Below are 17649 nucleotides of genomic sequence, written 5' to 3' on the forward strand. Positions count from 1 at the left end.
AGCCCAGGAATGGGCCAACTACCTGATAACCTGATTATGCAAAAAGCCACATGTGAAACTCCCGCCCTCATAACCACGTAATTTACAAGGAAATGAGTCCACCTTCTCCCCAGCCTTTGGCTGCCTGCCCTTCACTAAGGCTCAGTGGAGCGTTTCAGGCCAAAGTAGGAAAGCAAAGAAGAAGGGCTCTATCCTGACCCCCTTCCTGGTCTCTGAGAGACCCCAACACTCGTCGGTCCACCTCCCAGACTGGAGTGCAGTGGTGCGATCACAGCTTACTGCAGCCTCTCCTCCAGGGCTCAAGCCAGCCTCCCAGGTACAGGTGCGTGCCATCACACCGGTTAGTTTCTATATTTTTAGTAGAGACAGGGTTTTGCCATGTTGCTAAGGCTGGTCTTGAACTCCTGGGCTCAAGTGATCTGCCTGCCTTGGCCTCCCAAAGTGCTGGGATTACAGGTGTGAGCCTCCGTGCCCAGCCTCCTTCCTGTCTTGGCCTCTGCATATTCCTCCATGCAGTGGGGACCCGAGGAGGGGGAGGCTGGAAGGAGACTTGAAAGGGAGAATCAGGGACAGCCAAAGGGAAAAGGGAGAGAAGAGGATACTGAAATTAAGAGATCAACAGGAGGGGACTGGGCCTTTCACCTCCTACTACTCAGAAGCTTGGCCTGAGACAAAACTCACCAAATGAAATAGCAAGTCTGTCCCCTGTGTCCTGGAACACCAGACCCAACAGTGAGGCTGGGTCCAGAGTGGGATGATGGCCACTGCTGACCAGTCCATGAGGCAGCTGTCCAGCCCCTTTTAACGATCTCCTCTGCTTTTAGGGTGAGAGCTTCTCATTTTTCTCAGATTCTCTCCAACCTCTGCCTCTATCATTGTTTCTTCTTTCCCTGTGCTCCTTAGGAGCATTTACCATGTGTCAGACATGGTGCTGGGGACACAGAAATGAGTGAGGCCACACACAGTCCCTGCCTCCTGGAGTCTACAATTAAGTCTTCCATTTTCCTCTTTTTCCTGAATTCCATTGCTCCCTGTGGTTCAGTCCGCAGCATTCCTGTCCTCTCTCTCTCTCTCTCGCTTTCTCTTCTGAAAACAAATATTTTCCCTCTTTTTCTTTTTATGATCTTTGTTTTTAAAAAAGAAATTTAATAGATAAGTTAAATTTCCTCTTTCTCCCAGAGTTCATCATTCTCCTGATTAGTAAGAATATAGCACCTACTATGTGCCAGGCACCTGACACACATTAACTCATTTAATGCTTCAAACAAAGCAGGTAGACACTATTGCACCATTATTTGCTCCCAGTACCTCCTTCTCCTGCTGCCCTTGTTCTGGATCACTGTGGGTGGTGTATACTTTCCCTACCCCACTGGAATGTGGGTGGAAGCAATATGCCAGTTCTGGGCCAAAGATTCAAGAAGGCATCATGTGCTTTCAGCAGCCACTCATGCATGTGACCTCTGCCCTGAAAAGAACAAGCCCTGGATAGTTGCTTGTGGAGACACGTGGAGCAGACATGAACCTAAGCCACTTCCTGGAGCCCAGTCCAGCAGAGCCACAGCCAACTCACAGGCTTGTGGATGGAAAATAACTGCTTGTGATTGAAAGCCACTGAGCTTAGGGGTTGTTTGTTACACAGCATTAGAGCAGCAATTGCTGGCTGATGCAATTGGCATTTCCCATTTAACACATAAGCAAGCTGAGGCCTGCAGAGGTTAAATAACTTCTCCAAGATTACACAGCTAGTAAGAGAAGGAACTAGGATGCAAATCCAAGCAATCTGGCTGCAAGTCCCACTACTCTATATTGAGTATTAGCATTCCCAAGCATGCTCTTATGCTTTTACTATATATGTGTGTGTTTGTGTATGTGTGTATATATGTTTACTATGTTACATACATATATGTTTACTATATATGTTTACTATATATACACAGATATATATATAAATGCATATATACATATATACACATATATATGTAAACATATTGTTTTGCATGTCTTTAAACTTTATATAAATGGCAACATTAGGCCTGGCATGGTGGCTCACGCTTGTAATCCATCACCTTAGGGGGCCGAGGTGGGCTGAACACTTGAGGTCGGGAGTTTAAGACCAGCCTGGCCAACATGGTGAAACCCTGTCTCTACTAAAAATACAAAAATTAGCCGGGCATGGTGGTGCACACCTGTAGTCCCAGCTACTTAGGAGGCTGAGGCAGAAGAATCACTTGAACCTGGGAGGCAGAGGTTGCAGTGAGCCGAGATCATGCCACTGCACTCCAGCGTGGGCGACAGAGCAAGACTCCGTCTCAAAAACAAATAAATAAATAATACATAAATAAATGGCAACATTATATATATCATTTCGTAGCATGCTTTTTTCACTCAACATCATGCTTTTAGAGTTATCTCTGATGATACCCATAACTCTTGTTTATTTTACCTGCTGTATTCCATTATGTGAATAGATCCAACTTCCTATAAGATGCACATTTCATTTATTTCCAGCTTTTGTTTTTTCAAATTATGCTGCAATGAACATTCCTTGTCTCCTCATGCACATGCAAAGTTTCTCTAGGGTATGTGGCTGGAAGTGGAATTGCTGGGTCACAGGCCATGTGTGTCTTCCTCTCTATACAATATTAGCAAATTGCTTTCTAAAGTTTTATTCCAATCTACAGCAGGGTGTGAGATTATCTGCTACTCCACATCCTTGCTATAGTGGAGGATACTGGTGCCCCACACAGATCCCCTTAACAGGCTGGTCCACCCCTGGCCCAGCTGCTGCATGTGTCAGCTGCTAAGGGCTCCCAGAAATCCCCTTGCTGAAGAATCATCCTTGGTCATGGGAGTCCCCCGTCTTGTAACCCCTGCATGATTCCAGGCCCACAGTGGACCTCTATTTATCTGTTTTGAATTGGATCCAAAGGGTAGAAAGCAAAGAGGGAAGCAAGAGAAAGAAGCCGCAGTCCCCCTCTTCTTGCCTGGAGCCTCCCAAGCTCCAAGGCAAAGGAAGACAAGGGGAGAGGAAGAGGAGGAAGGAAGAAATGAAGGAATGGCTCCAAGGAGGCGGAGAGTAGGGAATATACGTTTCAAAGCCATTCCCCTGGGCAGGTGGGCTGGAGAGTGGAAATAGGCAAGCCTCCCCGGGCAGGTGATATCGAAAACCCCATGTCATCCCCTGCCGGGGAAAGCTGATTCTGCCTCCATCATCCTCTTGCTGACTTACTCCTTCATCTCCTTGCCTTTCTATGCCTGTGACACCTAATTCCCTGAGTCCATTCATTCACCTTGTTTGTTCACTGTATGCATCTCCAGAGAATGTTGTCCCATGCAAAGTAGCAGTTCATTGTTTATTGAGTGAATTAAATGATGAAATTCACTTGGTACACACAGGATTTTTAATAGGAGACAAAAGGCTTTATAGAAGTTCCAAATTAATAATTTTTCCCCAAGTGTTACCAAACCCTCCATTTATACTCATTGCCCACAGGCACTTCCAATTTTGAAACCACAGCCCATTTCCCATCACAAACCTAGTTTCTCTTTCTTTTTCCTCTCCCTGCTCACAGAGCCCTGCTCCCTCCTGTGGTTCTCTGCGATCTTAGTGCCTTGGGACAGGCTCCACCTGCCCTCTGGGCTGACTGCAGCTCCAGGCCGCACTCCCTTTCGGCTTCACGTGCACATTCTTGGCAGCCATTAAAACTCCTCTCTGAAACCACAGGTTCCACCCTCACCCTGCCTCTCTGCTACCCCACCTCAGCCAAGGACTTCCTCAGAAGTAGACCCACCCCCCTGTCTTCTCCAAGCTGCTGTCACTGTCACCATCATCTCACTTCCTCCACCTCCTTCCCCCAGACACACACGCACATGCACACAAACACACACACTCACGCATACACACACCGCATGCTATGTAACCACTGAAATATGTCTTCCTCTGTATTTCTGCATTTTAGTTTATAGCCCCTTATACCACCTTCCCCTTCTCACAGCACTGGCTTCCTCTGGGCAGATTTTGCCAACTCAGAGCCCCTTTTATTCTGAACCCTGGACCATGGGCATGTGGTGGACAGAATAATGATGCCCTTCAAGATGCCCACATCCTAATCTCCAGAACCTGTGAGTATATTACCTTACATGGCACAAGGGACTTTATGATGTCATGTGTTTAAGAATCTCGAGAGCCTGTAATACCAGCCAAGGCGGGCGGATCACTTGAGGTCAATTCAAGATCAACCTGGGCAACATGGTGAAACCCAGTCTCCACCAAAAAATGCAAAAATTAGTTCGGCATTGTGGCACATGCCTATAGTCCCCAGCTACTTGGGAGGCTGAGGCAGGAGAATCACTTGAACCCGGGAGGCGGAGGTTGCAGTGAGCCGAGATCATGCCACTGCACTCCAGCCTGGGCGACAGAGCAAGACTCTGTCTCAACAAAAAAAAAAAAAAAAAAGTCCGGGCACGGTGGCTCACGCCTGTGATCCCAGCACTTTGGGAGGCTGAGGCGGGCAGATCACGAGTTCAGGAGTTTGAGACCAGCCTGGCCAACATAGTGAAACCCTGTCTCTACTAAAAATACAAAAATTAGCCAGGTGTGGTGGCACACGCCTGTAGTCCCAGCTACTCCAGAGGCTGAGGCAGGAGAATCACTTGAACCCAGGAGGTGGAGGTTGTAGTGAACTGAGATCATGCCACTGCACTCCAGCCTGGGCAACAGAGCGAGACTCCATCTCAAAAAGAAAAAAAGAGAGAGAGAATCTTGAGAAGGAGAGATTATCCTGAATTCCCCAAGTTGGTTCAATTTAATCACAAGGGTCCTTATAAAGGAAAGAGGGGGACAAGAGAGTCAGAGAAGATGTGATGACAGATTTGTGTGTATGTGGGTGTAGGGGGAGTTGTAGGTGTTACACTGTTGGCTTTGAAGATGGTGGAAGAGGCCACAAGCTAAAGAATGTAAGAATTAAGAAGCTGGAAAAGGCAAGGAAAGAGTTCGCCTCCTAGAGCCTCCAGAAGGAACACAGACCTGACAACTCCTTGAGTTTAGCTCAGTGAAATTCATTTTGGATTTCTGAGCTCCAGGGGTATAAGATAACAGATTTATATTGCTTAAAGCTAATTTGTTACAGCAGCAATAGGAAACTCCAACAGGCACCAATTGGTACAACCCTAGTAGTTGCACAGTGCACAGCTTGGGCAGCTGTTCGTGGCAGCCCTGTTTAATGCTGTCACCATCATCTCACTTCCTACACCTCCTTCCCCCAGACACCCATGCATAGATGCCTAGATGCCTTTGCTGGTTTCAATTTGTCTATGATTCCCTTCAGCGGTTGTCTTGGTTTAGACTCCCCAAGAAACAGACTTTGATACAAGGAATTGGATACAAGTAGTTTAATTGAGAGGTAACACCAGGAAACACTGGTAGGAAAGTGGAGAAGTGAGACAGAGAAGGGAAGAGAAGTCAGCCAATAAAGGATGTGTTATTAACAAGTCACCACTGTGGGCAACTAGAGCTCAGTCCCACAGAGGAACTCTGAGAGCCAGTGTGAAACATGCCTCAGCATTACCCCACCAGAGAGGAAAGGGAACTGGGCTGTTATGCACTTACTCCCCCCAGTCATTGGCTGAGGCTATGTAAGAGTGTGGGAAGGGGCCAGGCACGGTGGCTCACGCCTGTAATCCCAGCACTTTGGAAGGCCGAGGAGGGCGGATCACTAGGTCAGGAGTTTGAGACCAGCCTGGCCAACATGGCGAAACCCCGTCTCTACTAAAAATACAAAAAATTAGTGGGGTGTGGTGGCACGTGCCCGTAGTCCCGGCTACTTGGGGAGCCAAGGCAGGAGAATCGCTTGAACCTGGGAGGCAGAGGTTGCAGTGAGCCAAGACCATGCCACTGCACCCCAGCCTGGGTGACAGAGTGAGACTCCGTCTCAGAAAAATAAATAAATAAATAAATAATAAATAAATAAATAAAAATAAATTAAAGGACATCACAAAAGATCCTTGTGGTGATTGAACTATTTTTTATCTCAACTATGGTGGTGATTACACGAATCTACACATATGATAATTGCATAGAATTAAATACATGCATATACACAAGTCCTATAAAACTAGGGAAAATGGAATAAGATTGATGTATCAATGTCAATCTCCTGGCTATGATACTATGGTATAGTTATGCAAGATGTTACCATTGGGGGAAACTGGGTGAAGGGTATACAGAATTGTTCTGTATTATTTCTTATAATTTCAAGTGAATCTACCATTGTCTCAAAATTAAAAGCAAATTTTAAAAAAAGTTCATTAGAAAGAAACCTAGAGGAATACAGGTGTAGACAATATAACAGATTTGAGAGAATGCATTTGAGAGCAAGCATTCACCCACATATACAGAATAAATCCCCAAACTCAGTAGTAAGGAGAGTCACATGATGGTGGATGTCTAAGAAAAAGAGCTTGGGCCGGGTGTGGTGGCTCATGCCTGTAATCCCAGCAGCACTTTGGGAGGCTGAGGTGGGCAGATCACTTGAGGTCAGGGGTTTGAGACCAGCCTGACTAACATGGTGAAATCCCCATCTCTACGAAAAAATACAAAAAGTAGCCAGGCGTGGTAGTAGACACCTGTAATCCCAGCTACTCAGGAGGCTGAGGCAGGAGAATTGCTTGAACCTGGACCTGGGAGGCAGAGGTTGCAGTCAGTCAAGATTGTGCTACTGCGCTCTATCCTGGGCAACTCCGTCTTGAAAAGAAGGAAGGGAGGGAGGCAGGGAGGGAGGGAGGGAGGGAGGGAGGAAGGAAGGAAGGAAGGAAGGAAGGAAGGAAGGAAGGAAGGAGGGAGGGAGGGAGGGGAGGGGAGGGGATGGAGGAAGTGAAAGAGAGAAGAAGAGAGAAAGGCAAAGAGAGAGATGAGAGAGAGAGGGAGAAGGAAGGAAGGGAAGGAGGGAGGGAGGGAGGGGGAAAGAGAGAGAAAGAAAAAGAGAAAGAGAGAGAGAGATGAGAGAGAAAGAGGGAGAAGGAAGGAAGGAAGAGAGTGAGAGGAAAGAGAGAAAGAGAGAGATGAGAGAAAGAGAGAGGGAGAAGGAAGGAGAGAGAGAAAGAGGAAGGAAGGAAGGAAGGAAGGAAGAAACCCATTCAGGTTTGGGGGATGTAAGTACAGTGAGAATCCTGGATACAGCTTAGGGTGGCAGTTAGACTCCCAGATAGAGACAGCTGTGTGCACATGAGGCAGGTTGAGACAGCCTTGCCAGGGCTGCCAAGAGCCAGCAAAGTGTGGAAGTAAAAGAATGAGTTGTGCACACCTGAGAATAACCCAAAAATAAAGAAATGCCTTAGATAATCTACTAAGTTCCCTTGGCCCAGCACAGGACCTTAGAATACCCTGGGCATCAAGAGGTACACAGGAGTGGCAGCCAGCCCCCAAGGAATCACACAATCCTGGATGTGGGTGGAGCCAGCGAGGATTTGTGTGAGCTGACTGCCAAAGACAAGATACAAAGAATACATCTCAGTGGTAAACTAAAAGCTTTACCACTATGCAATATATCCATGTAACAAAAATGCACTTGTACATTTTAAATGTATAAAAAATAAGTTAATTGCAGGGCACAATGGCTCAAGCCTATAATCCCAACACTTTGGGAAGCCGAGGTGGGCGGATCACCCGAGATCAGGAGTTCGAGACTAGCCTGGCCAACATGGCGAAACCTTGTCTCTACTGAAAATACAAAAATTAGCCAGGCATGGTGGCATATGCCTGTAATCCCAGCTACTTGGGAGGCTGAGGCGGGAGAATTGCTTGAACTCAGGAGGCGAAGGTTGCTGAGAGCCAAGATCGCGCCACTGCGCTACAGCCTGGGCAACAGAGCAAGACTCCATCTCAAAAAAAAAAAAAAGGTAGTTTAAATATTAAATTTTCTTTAAAGAAGCAAAGAGACCCAACTGATAACACAGATAAATTTAAAACATAACATTCTGGCTGGGCGCAGTGGCTCACGCATCTAATCCCAGCACTTTGAGAGGCCAAGGCAGGTGGATTGCATGAGCCCAGGAGTTTGAGACCAGCCTGGGCAACATGGCAAAACCCCATCTCTACAAAAAATAATACCAAAATTAGCCAGGCATGGTGGCGTGTGCCTCTGGTCCCAGCTACACGGGGATCTCTTGAGCCCTGGAGGTCAAGGCTGCAGTGAGCCATAATTGTGCCACTGCTCTCCAACTTGGGCTACAGGGCAAGACCCTGCCTGAAAAAAAAAAAAAAAATGAAAGACATAACGTTTTGAATAATAGAACCTAAACAAATCAATTATTCTCATTATTCACAAGTTGGATTTAGCTTAAATTGAGTTTTGTATTAATAATCAAGGGATTGAATATGGACTGTATGAGCTTGTGCTATTTAAACATTAAGTTTTACATGCAAAGCACCCTTGTAAACCATAAATACAGTGAAAATCTAAGATAAATGTTTTTAAAAGTGCTTTGCCCATCCTATACATGAAAAGCAGCCTTTAAAATTGGCCTGTTGAGAAGAAATCCAAGACTTTTCTCTCTTTATCCAGCAGAATGAATTTAAGAATTTATAGTATATATTTGTTTCCCTTAACATACAGCAATAAAAATATTTGGGTTGGGTTGGAAGCAGCTGACGCTGCCAGTGTCTTACACATCACCCTTGGCATTCGCCCCTGCACATGGAAAGTTGCTTAATGTGAACATCTGTTGCTTTCTGCCTGGGGGCTTTTATTTCCAGCCAGAGGAACATGCTTGGTCCATGTACAGGGCAAGCCAGAAGTGCTGGAGAGTGAAGACCCTAAGAAGTAGCACTCAACCACTGATGGACAGGGAGTTGGTAGACAAAAATCCCAGCTTTTTCACTCCTTGTGCTGGATAGAGCTGAGATGTGTGCTCTGCACTGGATCCCAGAGTCTCCGGGGGGTGAGCTTGTTTCCCACAGTGGTAGCTCGCTTGCTGACATATCCTGTATTGGCTTCTTTCCCTTCCCTGTCTCACTCCACTAACTGGTGCTTCCTGAGATCACCTCCCACATAAACTACTTGCACTTGAATTCTTGTCTTAGCATCTGCTTTGGGGGAGAACTGAAAACAAGATCAGTGGTAATTGCTGGTTAGTGCATAAAACTAAATGCACTGTGTTAAATGAAAGAAACCAGATCTGAAAGGCTTCGTACTGTATGACTGCATTTATCTAACATTCTAGAAAAGGTAAGACTATAGGGAGGGAGAAAATGTCAGTGGTTGACAGGGTTAAGGGAGAGGCAAGAGGCTGACTGCAAAGGGGAGCATGAGAGATTTTTGGGAGGTGATGCAACTGTTCTGTAGCATGACTGTGGAGGTAGTTACATGACTCTGCATTTTCAAAAGCTATATAACCGTATACAGTACCATGAAGAATACATGTCACTAAGGCACAATAGCCTTAAAAATACATGTAATTCACTTAGCCTATCCTTGACAGGTAGAGAGGATAATCCTGAGATCCAGGGAGGAAAAATGACATACCCAGATCTTATACCTACTTCAAGAGTAAGCCAGGACTAGAACCCAAGCCTCGACAGTATTAGGCCAGTCCTCTTTCCAACAGTATGTGGGATCTCTGTCTTTTATCTAATTTACCTCAAGTCTGTGCTTCTAACAAAAAGTGGCTATAAAGATGGCAATATGACAGTAGTCACTTTGGTGATGACAGTCTTTAACATATCTATCTCTTGAGTCTCTCTGCTCCAATCCTCCAAGTTTCTTCATCTCAGCCTCATAGGGATTCCTCATCCCTCTCCCCTGTGTTGGATCCCCCATTTCCCACATGTTGTGTCTTTTTCTTTGGGTTACTCCCTTGGTTTGGTGGAGCACATCCTTAAATTACTTCCCAGAAAAGGAAACATGGGATGTGCATATCTGAAATTGTCTTCATTCCACTCATTTCTTGATTGTTTCACTTTATATAGAATTCTAGATTGGAAACAATTTTTCTTCAGAATTTTGAAGATATTACTCTAGTATTCTACCTTCCAGTGTTGCTGGAACAATTCCAGTGAAGAGAAGTCTGGATCCATTCTGATTCTTAAGACTTAGTATATGACTTATTCTTTTATTTGTTCAAGCTTGCGGAATCATCTCTTTATCCTTAGGGCTGTGAAATTTCACAATTATGTGCCTTGGTTGAACTAGGCAAACAGTGAGCCCTTTTGACCTGGCAATTTATGTTTTTCAATTTGGGAAATTTTTCTTGAATTATCACATTGATGATTTCCTTCCCTCTGTTTCTGAAATGCTTGTTATTCAGATGTTAAACCTTTTGGACTATTCCCCCTACTCTCCTCATCTTTTCTTTCCTGTTTTTCAGTGTTTTGTCTTTCAGATCTATTTTCTGTGAGATATTCTAGACATTTTTCTCAAACCATCTATTGAATTTATCATTTCTGCTATCACGTGTGTGTCTGTATGTGTGTGTGTGTGTTTATTTTAAAGCTTATTTTTTGTTTCTTGTCTCAAAATAGCATCTTATTCTTGTTTCACGGGTATAATATCACCTCTTATTCTTTTTTTTTTTTTTTTTTTGCATCAAAAAGCTTTATTTCCATTTGGTCCAAGGCTTGTTAGGGTAGTTAAGAAAGCTGCCTATTGGCTGGAGAGAGAGGCTTAGGCAGAAGCCCTATTACTTTGCAAGGGGTCCTTCAGAAGTCGCTGGGCTCAGAAGGCTCTTAGTCGTGCTTGAGAGTGAGCCTTTCGAAGAGATACTTGCCCAGCCCAGCCTCTGGGCCGCCCAGCCTGCGGAGGTTCGTCAGGTGGTCACCCATCTTCTTGATGAGCTTCACTTCCTCATCTAGGAAGTGAGTCTCCAGGAAGTCACAGAGATGGGGGTCCGTGCGGGCAGAACCCAGGGCATGAAGATCCAAAAGGGCCTGGTTCAGCTTTTTCTCCAGGGCCACGGGGGCTTTCATGGCATCTGGGGTTTTACCCCACTCATCTTCAGCTGGCTTCTTGATGTCCTGGAAGAGAGCGCGGCCGCCACGCTGGTTTTGCATCTTCAGGAGACGCTTGTAGCCCTCGCGCTTCTCCTCGGTCAATTCGCAGAAGAAGTGGCTCACGCCTTCCAGAGCCACATCATTGCGGTCGAAATAGAAGCCCAGAGAGAGGTAGGTGTAGGAGGCCTGGAGGTACAAATTGCCCAGGCTGTTGACGGCTGCCTCCACGTCGGTGGAATAATTCTGACGAATCTGGGAGCTCATGGTTGGTCGGCAAGAAGGAGCTAACGACAAAAACGGTGCTGGCAGGTCCCAGAAGCAGGAGATGGCCGAGAAGATGGTCCCGGAGGTTGCAAGTGGAGAGGAAATCGGAGGGCGGTCGGAGGCTGGAAGACAGTCCCCGGATCTGTTCCGTCCAAACACTGTTGAAGCAAGAGACAGACCCGCGGGACCGCGGAACTGCCTATCACCTCTTATTCTTAAAAATAAGTCTTGGTTTCCTCCAACTTGCCTTTTTCTCTTTATTTTAATTATTAGTTTGCTTGCTTGTTTTGACTTGTTTTTATTGTTATTTATTTTCTGTCTTCCATGTTAGCAGCTTTCCTCAGATATTTGGTAATCTGGTAATCTACAGTAGATTTTATTGGTGTTCTGCCCATACCTTCAGCTGCTATAAATCTCAGTCATAAATAGACCAGAGCTGCCACTTTCTCTAAAGAATTGTCCTCAACCAGGAACTACCTTGCCTGAGAATTCATGGCTTCCTCCCTGGCAGCCCACAGCCAGTGATTGATCAGGATATGGATACAAAAGCTGGCCCTCTTGCTTCAAGGTGAGATCAACCCTGTGGTGCAATTCATGCTCCAGGGCTCCCTGTGGGTCAGACTGAGGCTAGACTCCAGCCAAGACCACATCCTTGCTCAGTTCCTTTCCATGCTCTTTCTGGAGGTGGAAAAAGGAGCTTCTTCTGAGAGCCTGCCCGCAATAAATTGCATGCATCTGAATCTGCATCACAGCTTCTGTTTCTAGGGAACCTAAGACATAATCTTTAGCTCTCTGCGCTTGATTAAGAGTAAAGGACTATGAAAAACCCTGAGTGCAGGAACTGGGCTTGTCAACTGTTATTCACTGTAGGGAGACATGGGTGGTCATTTACTGGAAATCTGAATGCCAGTATCCTTCATTCTTTCCCTTTTGGCTGGTCAGAGTTCTCAGAGAAGAGAGGTGGAGAGTAGCTGCCAGTGATTTGGGAAGTGAGCAGAGAAGAAAGCTGAGGTTCTCAGCATGCAGTGAGGAAACAGTCACTTAACGCCCCTGTTCTCTACATGCCACATTTGTCCTCAGCCATGCCTGGTGCCCCAGCCCAGAGACCCTCCTTTTTACTCTCTCCGGAGATGAAATATCCAGCCCTCCGCCTGATGAGAGAGAGAAACCTGCTGCTTGGAGAGTGGAAGAGGGGAACTAAGATTTTAACTGCTTCCCAATTACCTTTCACCCAGTTATCCTGATTCTTTGGCTTGCTCAGTACCAGAGATATCTAGGACTGCCAATTCCCATTTTTTTTCTTTTTCTTTCTTTTTTTTCCCCCCTTGGATTTTGCCATGAAAATAGGGCTACTCTTAACTTTCCCTGGGTTTCTGCTTTCTTGGGGCTGCTGAGTCGATTACCACTCACCCATCTGTTTTCTATCTTCCAACTTATTTTTTCCCCCATTATTGTCTGTTTTGTTCTCTGTGTCCTCATGAGTTTGTGTCTTTAAAAAAAAATCCCTTTATAATAGTTTTAGTGAGTTTTGGGAGGAGCAAAAGTAGATGGGTGGATTCAATGCACCATCTTAACCTGGAAAAAAACTCCAATGGTATTAGGGAGCTGTCTCCTCCCTGCATTCCCCTCCTTGTGAGCCCCTTTGGATGACAGACAGGCAAGTGAGAAACTCTAAGCAATGGAACCAAAGGCCTGGGATGGAAGCCGTGTCTCCCCATGGACAATGCTGTTCCACTACAGAGTCCAAGCTTCTTCCCTCAGTCATGGCCTGAGTCAGCCTTTGAGGGAATAAAGGGCTGGAGTCCAGATTATGATGGTGTAGGTTGGAAGGGTAGGAAGCCAAGAAAAACCAAGGAAGGCTGCCTGGAGGAAGCACTGCAGCAGCAGGAAAAGCAGAAGATATGGAGTCTCTTTATCTGCATGGTGTCCTTATCTCCCAAATGAGAGAATTCATCTCTTCCAACTCTGCATCTATGACTCTGTGGCGACAAAAGTCACTCCAGAAAGCCTGTCTGCTTTCTTGCCCTGTTCCTCTTTCCTGTCCATTGCTTTGGGATGAGGTGATATGATTGAGAACTATTTGGGTAGATTGGATAGGTTGAAATGGAGGAAAAAGAAAACCAGCATAGTTCCTTTTTCCTAGAATGAGTTATGGGCAAAGATATATCATTCCACTTTATTCCTTTCTCTTTAAAGCTCAGGCCTAACAGAACCCAGCAGAGACAAAAGCCAGTGATATAATTGGCTGGGGGAAATTGGAGGGGCAGAAGCTGTGATGATGGTGGTAGCCAAATGGTGGTCACAGCTGTGGGGGTTGTGTAATCAATAACTGCAGGAGCTTAGCAGAACAGCTTGCTTTGTTCCATAGATATAACTTGAAAGTACCCTCTGGGAGGCTGAGCTGGGCAGATCACTCGAGGCCAGGATTTTGAGACCAGCCTGGACAACATTCTACTAAGAATATAAAATTTAGCTGGGTATGGTGGCACACGCCTGTAATCCCAACTACTCAGGAGGCTGAGGCACAAGAATCACTTGAACAACCAGGAGGCAGAGGTTGCAATGAGTCTAGATCGCGCCACTGCACTCCAGCCTGGGCGACAAGAGTGAGAATCTGTCTCAAAAAAAAAGAAAAGAGGGCCAGGCGCGGTGGCTCACACCTGTAATCCCAGCACTCTGGGAGGCCGAGGCAGGTGGATCACGTGAGGTCGGGAGTTCGAGAGCAGCCTGACCAACATGGAGAAACCCCATCTCTACTAAAAAAATACAAAATTAGCCAGGCATGGTGGCGCATGCCTGTAATCCCAGCTACCTGGGAGGCCGAGGCAGGAGAATCACTTGAACCCGGGAGGCGGAGGTTGCAGTGAGCTGAGATCATGCCACTGCACTCCAGCCTGGGCAACAAGAGTGAAACTCTGTCTCAAAAAAAGAAAAGAAAAGCAACCAAGACACTGAAGTCAGTGGAGAAATACTCTGGCCTCCTGGTCATCCAGGTGGACAACACTGAGGGCTGTTCTACAAGGTTTCTCAGTGGACGCCAAGCCAGACTGAGCCTCAGTTGCCCATAGCAGTAACTGGCCCATCAACATACCTTACTGTTGGCTTCTCTCCCTTTCACAGCTTGCTTTCTCCATTTCTTCACTCTTATCTCCTGGAATCATCTCCCAAGTAAATTACCTACATCCAAGCCCTTGTCTTAAGATCTGTTCTTGGGAGAATCCACACTGAGATGGGTATCCTCCAATCTAAAAGTGAGTCTGAGCAGGTTGTTCCACCCCTGAGCAGGTGTTCTACCCCTGGGAAATCGTGCTTCCAGTCTCCTGCACATGTGGCTGGTCTCAGCTAAAAAGCTCCCACATGAGATCTTGAGAACATTTATATTTTCAGGAGTTCTGGGTGATTGGGCTTGTGTGTGCCAGAAAGGCAACGTGGCTTGTTGGTGGCTGGGTAAACAGAATCCCAGGTTCCCACCTCCTTCGCTGGCTTGTGGGTGGACACACAGCCAGGCCTAAAGGTACCATGCACACAGAAACCTACGCTTTCTCCCCCACTCTTGCTGTTGTGCACTCCCCCACTCTGAATGTCGTGCACGCACATTCTGCATTAAGAAGCAATTCCGGTGGCTCATGCCTGTAATCCCAGCTCTTTGGGAGGCCGAGGCGGGTGGATCTTGAGGTCAGAAGTTCGAGACCAGCCTGGCCAAGATGGTGAAACCCCGTCTCTTCTAAAAATACAAAAATTAGCCAGGCGCAGTGGCAGGTGCCTGTAATCCCAGCTACTTGGGAGGCTGAGGCAGGAGAATCACTTGAATCCAGGAGGCAAAGGTTACAGTGAGCCAAGATTGCACCACTGCACTCTAGCCTGGGTGACAGAGATACTTCATCTAAAAAAAAAAAGAAGTAATTCCACCCCTCTGTGGGCAGGGTCACACCCCAGCAAGAGGTCCCCATGGGCTATGAGGAGGAGAGGGCCATTGGGAGGGATCTAGGCAGGAGGAGTCACTTTGGAATTCTTGGATGAAGAGGCTCGGGGAACACAGAACATCTCCTCCTCTACTGGCACAGTCCAACGGGTCAAAGCATTATATGATCAACCCTTAAAGGGGTCATTTAGAATTCTGAATAATTAAGCTTTCAAAGGATTGACCAGTGGGAGGGATGTTTTTCTGAAATCGTGCCATCTCAACAGATGGGGAGGATGGACAGAGGAATGGGGTTATATAGGCAACCTTTGATTTCTAGCTTCTGTTTGAAAGACTGATTTGTCTTGACCAGTCAGGCATTCATTCAACAAACTTGTATTGGGCACCTAATCCAAAGATGACTAAAACCAGCCCCTGCTTTCACTGTTCCAAAATTAGTCAGACATTTGATTTAAAAGTAGATGTGATTTCTTTTCCAGGAGTCTTGAAGGACTTCTGACCATATGGGTAGGGACAGTTTTCTGAGGTGGATTTGGGGTGAGGACATTGCTTAAAAGGAGGTATAAGGGCTGGGCGCGGTGGCTTATGCCTGTAATCCCAGCACTTTCGGAGGCCAAGGTGGGTGGATCACCTCAGGTCAGGAGTTTGAGACAAGCCTGACCAACATGGAGAAACCCCGTCTCTACTAAAAATACAAAATTAGCTGGGCGTGGTGGCGCATGCCTGTAATCCCAGCTACTCAGGAGGCTGAGGCAGGAGAATCGCTTGAACCTGGGAGGTGGAGGTTGCAGTGAGCCGAGATGGCGCCACTGTACTCCAGCCCAGGCAACAAGAGCGAAACTCCATCTAAAAAAAAAAAAAGGGGGGGGTATAAGGGAGGAGATAGGAGGGGACTGTGGGGAGGAAGGATAAAGAGAAAGAGGGGCATCCTCTGAAACTCCAAACAGTGAAGTCTTCCCTACCCTACCCCTACCCATCATGTGGAACAAGGAAAATGTTAGCTGTGAAGCCACCACTTCAAGTCCTAGCTGCCTGCTGTTTTGAGGTACCCACCTAAACCCTCCAGAGAAAGAATTGCCCACCCACACTCTCCCATCACTTGCATTTTGCCTAGACCAGTGGGGGCTGGGAGTGGTGGGGGGATGAGTAGACTCATGTGCATCACTAAGCAAAGAGGATCAGGGACTAGCAGGTGAACCTCCAGCCGGAAGCACCAGGAGGACAAAAACTGTAATTTCTTCCTTAAGGGGAACACGGGACAACCCACTACAGGGGACAGAAGAGCAGGATCCTGCCACATGTTGTAGAAACTGTGAGGCCAGATTCCACCTGTCCAGTCCCAAAGGAAAACTTTCTCCTTGACCCTAAAAACCAGTTGGGCCAGTTGATGACACAGCAAAATTTTAATAAGATGAGTCTCCCTGAAAACAGCAACTGGACACGGCCCCTCCTCCTTCCGTTCATGCTCGCATTCTCTTTCCCTCTCGCCCCTAATTTTTTCAAGAACAAAAGACATGAAATGAGCCACTCCATCCTCTACCCTACAGCCTGATTGGACTAGTGAATTACTAGCCAAGCTTTCTAAACAAACAAACAAAACAGGTTTCCAAACACAGGGCAGAGGAAGGAAGCCAAAATAAGGAAGAAGAAAGAAAAGGAGCTCAGCCCTTCCTTCTCCTGTGGAGCCTCCCCAGCCCACCAGGGAACATCACCTCCACCAATTGCCACAGCAGACCCACTATGTGCCAGTCACATATTTGGTCCTGGGAGATACTGATCCTGCTGATGAAGGACTCACATGCCGGTGTGGTAAGAAAATATGCAAATGAGCAGGGACCTTGGAGGGTGCCTAGTGCTGAGAGGGAAGTGGGTACAGGGCACAGGTGGGGATTCTCAAGGAAAGTCTGTCAATAAGTGGGGGGCAGAAAAAAAATACTTTATTAAAAAATGACTTTGTAAATACTTTACTTTTTTTAGAGCAGTTTTAAGTTTGCCACAAAAGTGAGAGGAATGTGCAGAGTTCCCATCTAGCCCTTCCCCCTACACACACATAGCCTCCCCCATTATAAACATTCTCCCACGGGAGCATTTATTACCATTGTTGTGCTTACATTGGCACATCATTGTCACCCAAAATCCATATTTACATTAGAGTTTGCTGCTGGTATTATACATTCTATGGATTTAGACAAACGTGTCATGACATGTATTCACCGTTATGGCATCATACAGAGTATTTTCACTGCCCTAAAAAGCACCTGTGGATTTTCAGAGAAAAGAGAGACTTTTGCATGCTAGGTAATTGTTGCTTTCCTAGTAGGGGAACAGCAGGAAACAGGAGTCACCTTGGTGACTACCGAGGTGAAACACCATGGTGCTGTTCTGTAAATGGCTGGAAAATAAGGCTCAAGGAGCCAGATGGGGCAGGGAAAAAGAAAAAGACAGAAACACAGGCAGATTTGAATACCGTGAGAATCGA

At 46.4% G+C, this 17649-nt stretch overlaps 1 protein-coding gene and 1 long non-coding RNA gene across 2 annotated transcripts; one reads left to right on the forward strand and one right to left on the reverse strand.

Moving 5' to 3' along the window:
- The first annotated feature begins 216 nt into the window (after positions 1–216).
- Positions 217–16931, forward strand: LOC134738924 (uncharacterized). The gene is made up of 3 exons (XR_010125209.1): positions 217–322; positions 3996–4122; positions 16787–16931. It is a non-coding gene; the product is annotated as an uncharacterized LOC134738924 (long non-coding RNA).
- Positions 10562–12616, reverse strand: LOC129021567 (ferritin light chain-like). Its single transcript, XM_063659026.1, has one exon. It carries the CDS (start codon positions 11246–11248, stop codon positions 10721–10723), a length of 528 nt encoding a protein of 175 aa, XP_063515096.1. The 5' UTR covers positions 11249–12616; the 3' UTR covers positions 10562–10720.
- Positions 16932–17649: the final 718 nt, after the last annotated feature.

This window comes from Pongo pygmaeus, chromosome 21, assembly GCF_028885625.2.
Source record: "Pongo pygmaeus isolate AG05252 chromosome 21, NHGRI_mPonPyg2-v2.0_pri, whole genome shotgun sequence".
NCBI lineage: Eukaryota > Metazoa > Chordata > Mammalia > Primates > Hominidae > Pongo > Pongo pygmaeus.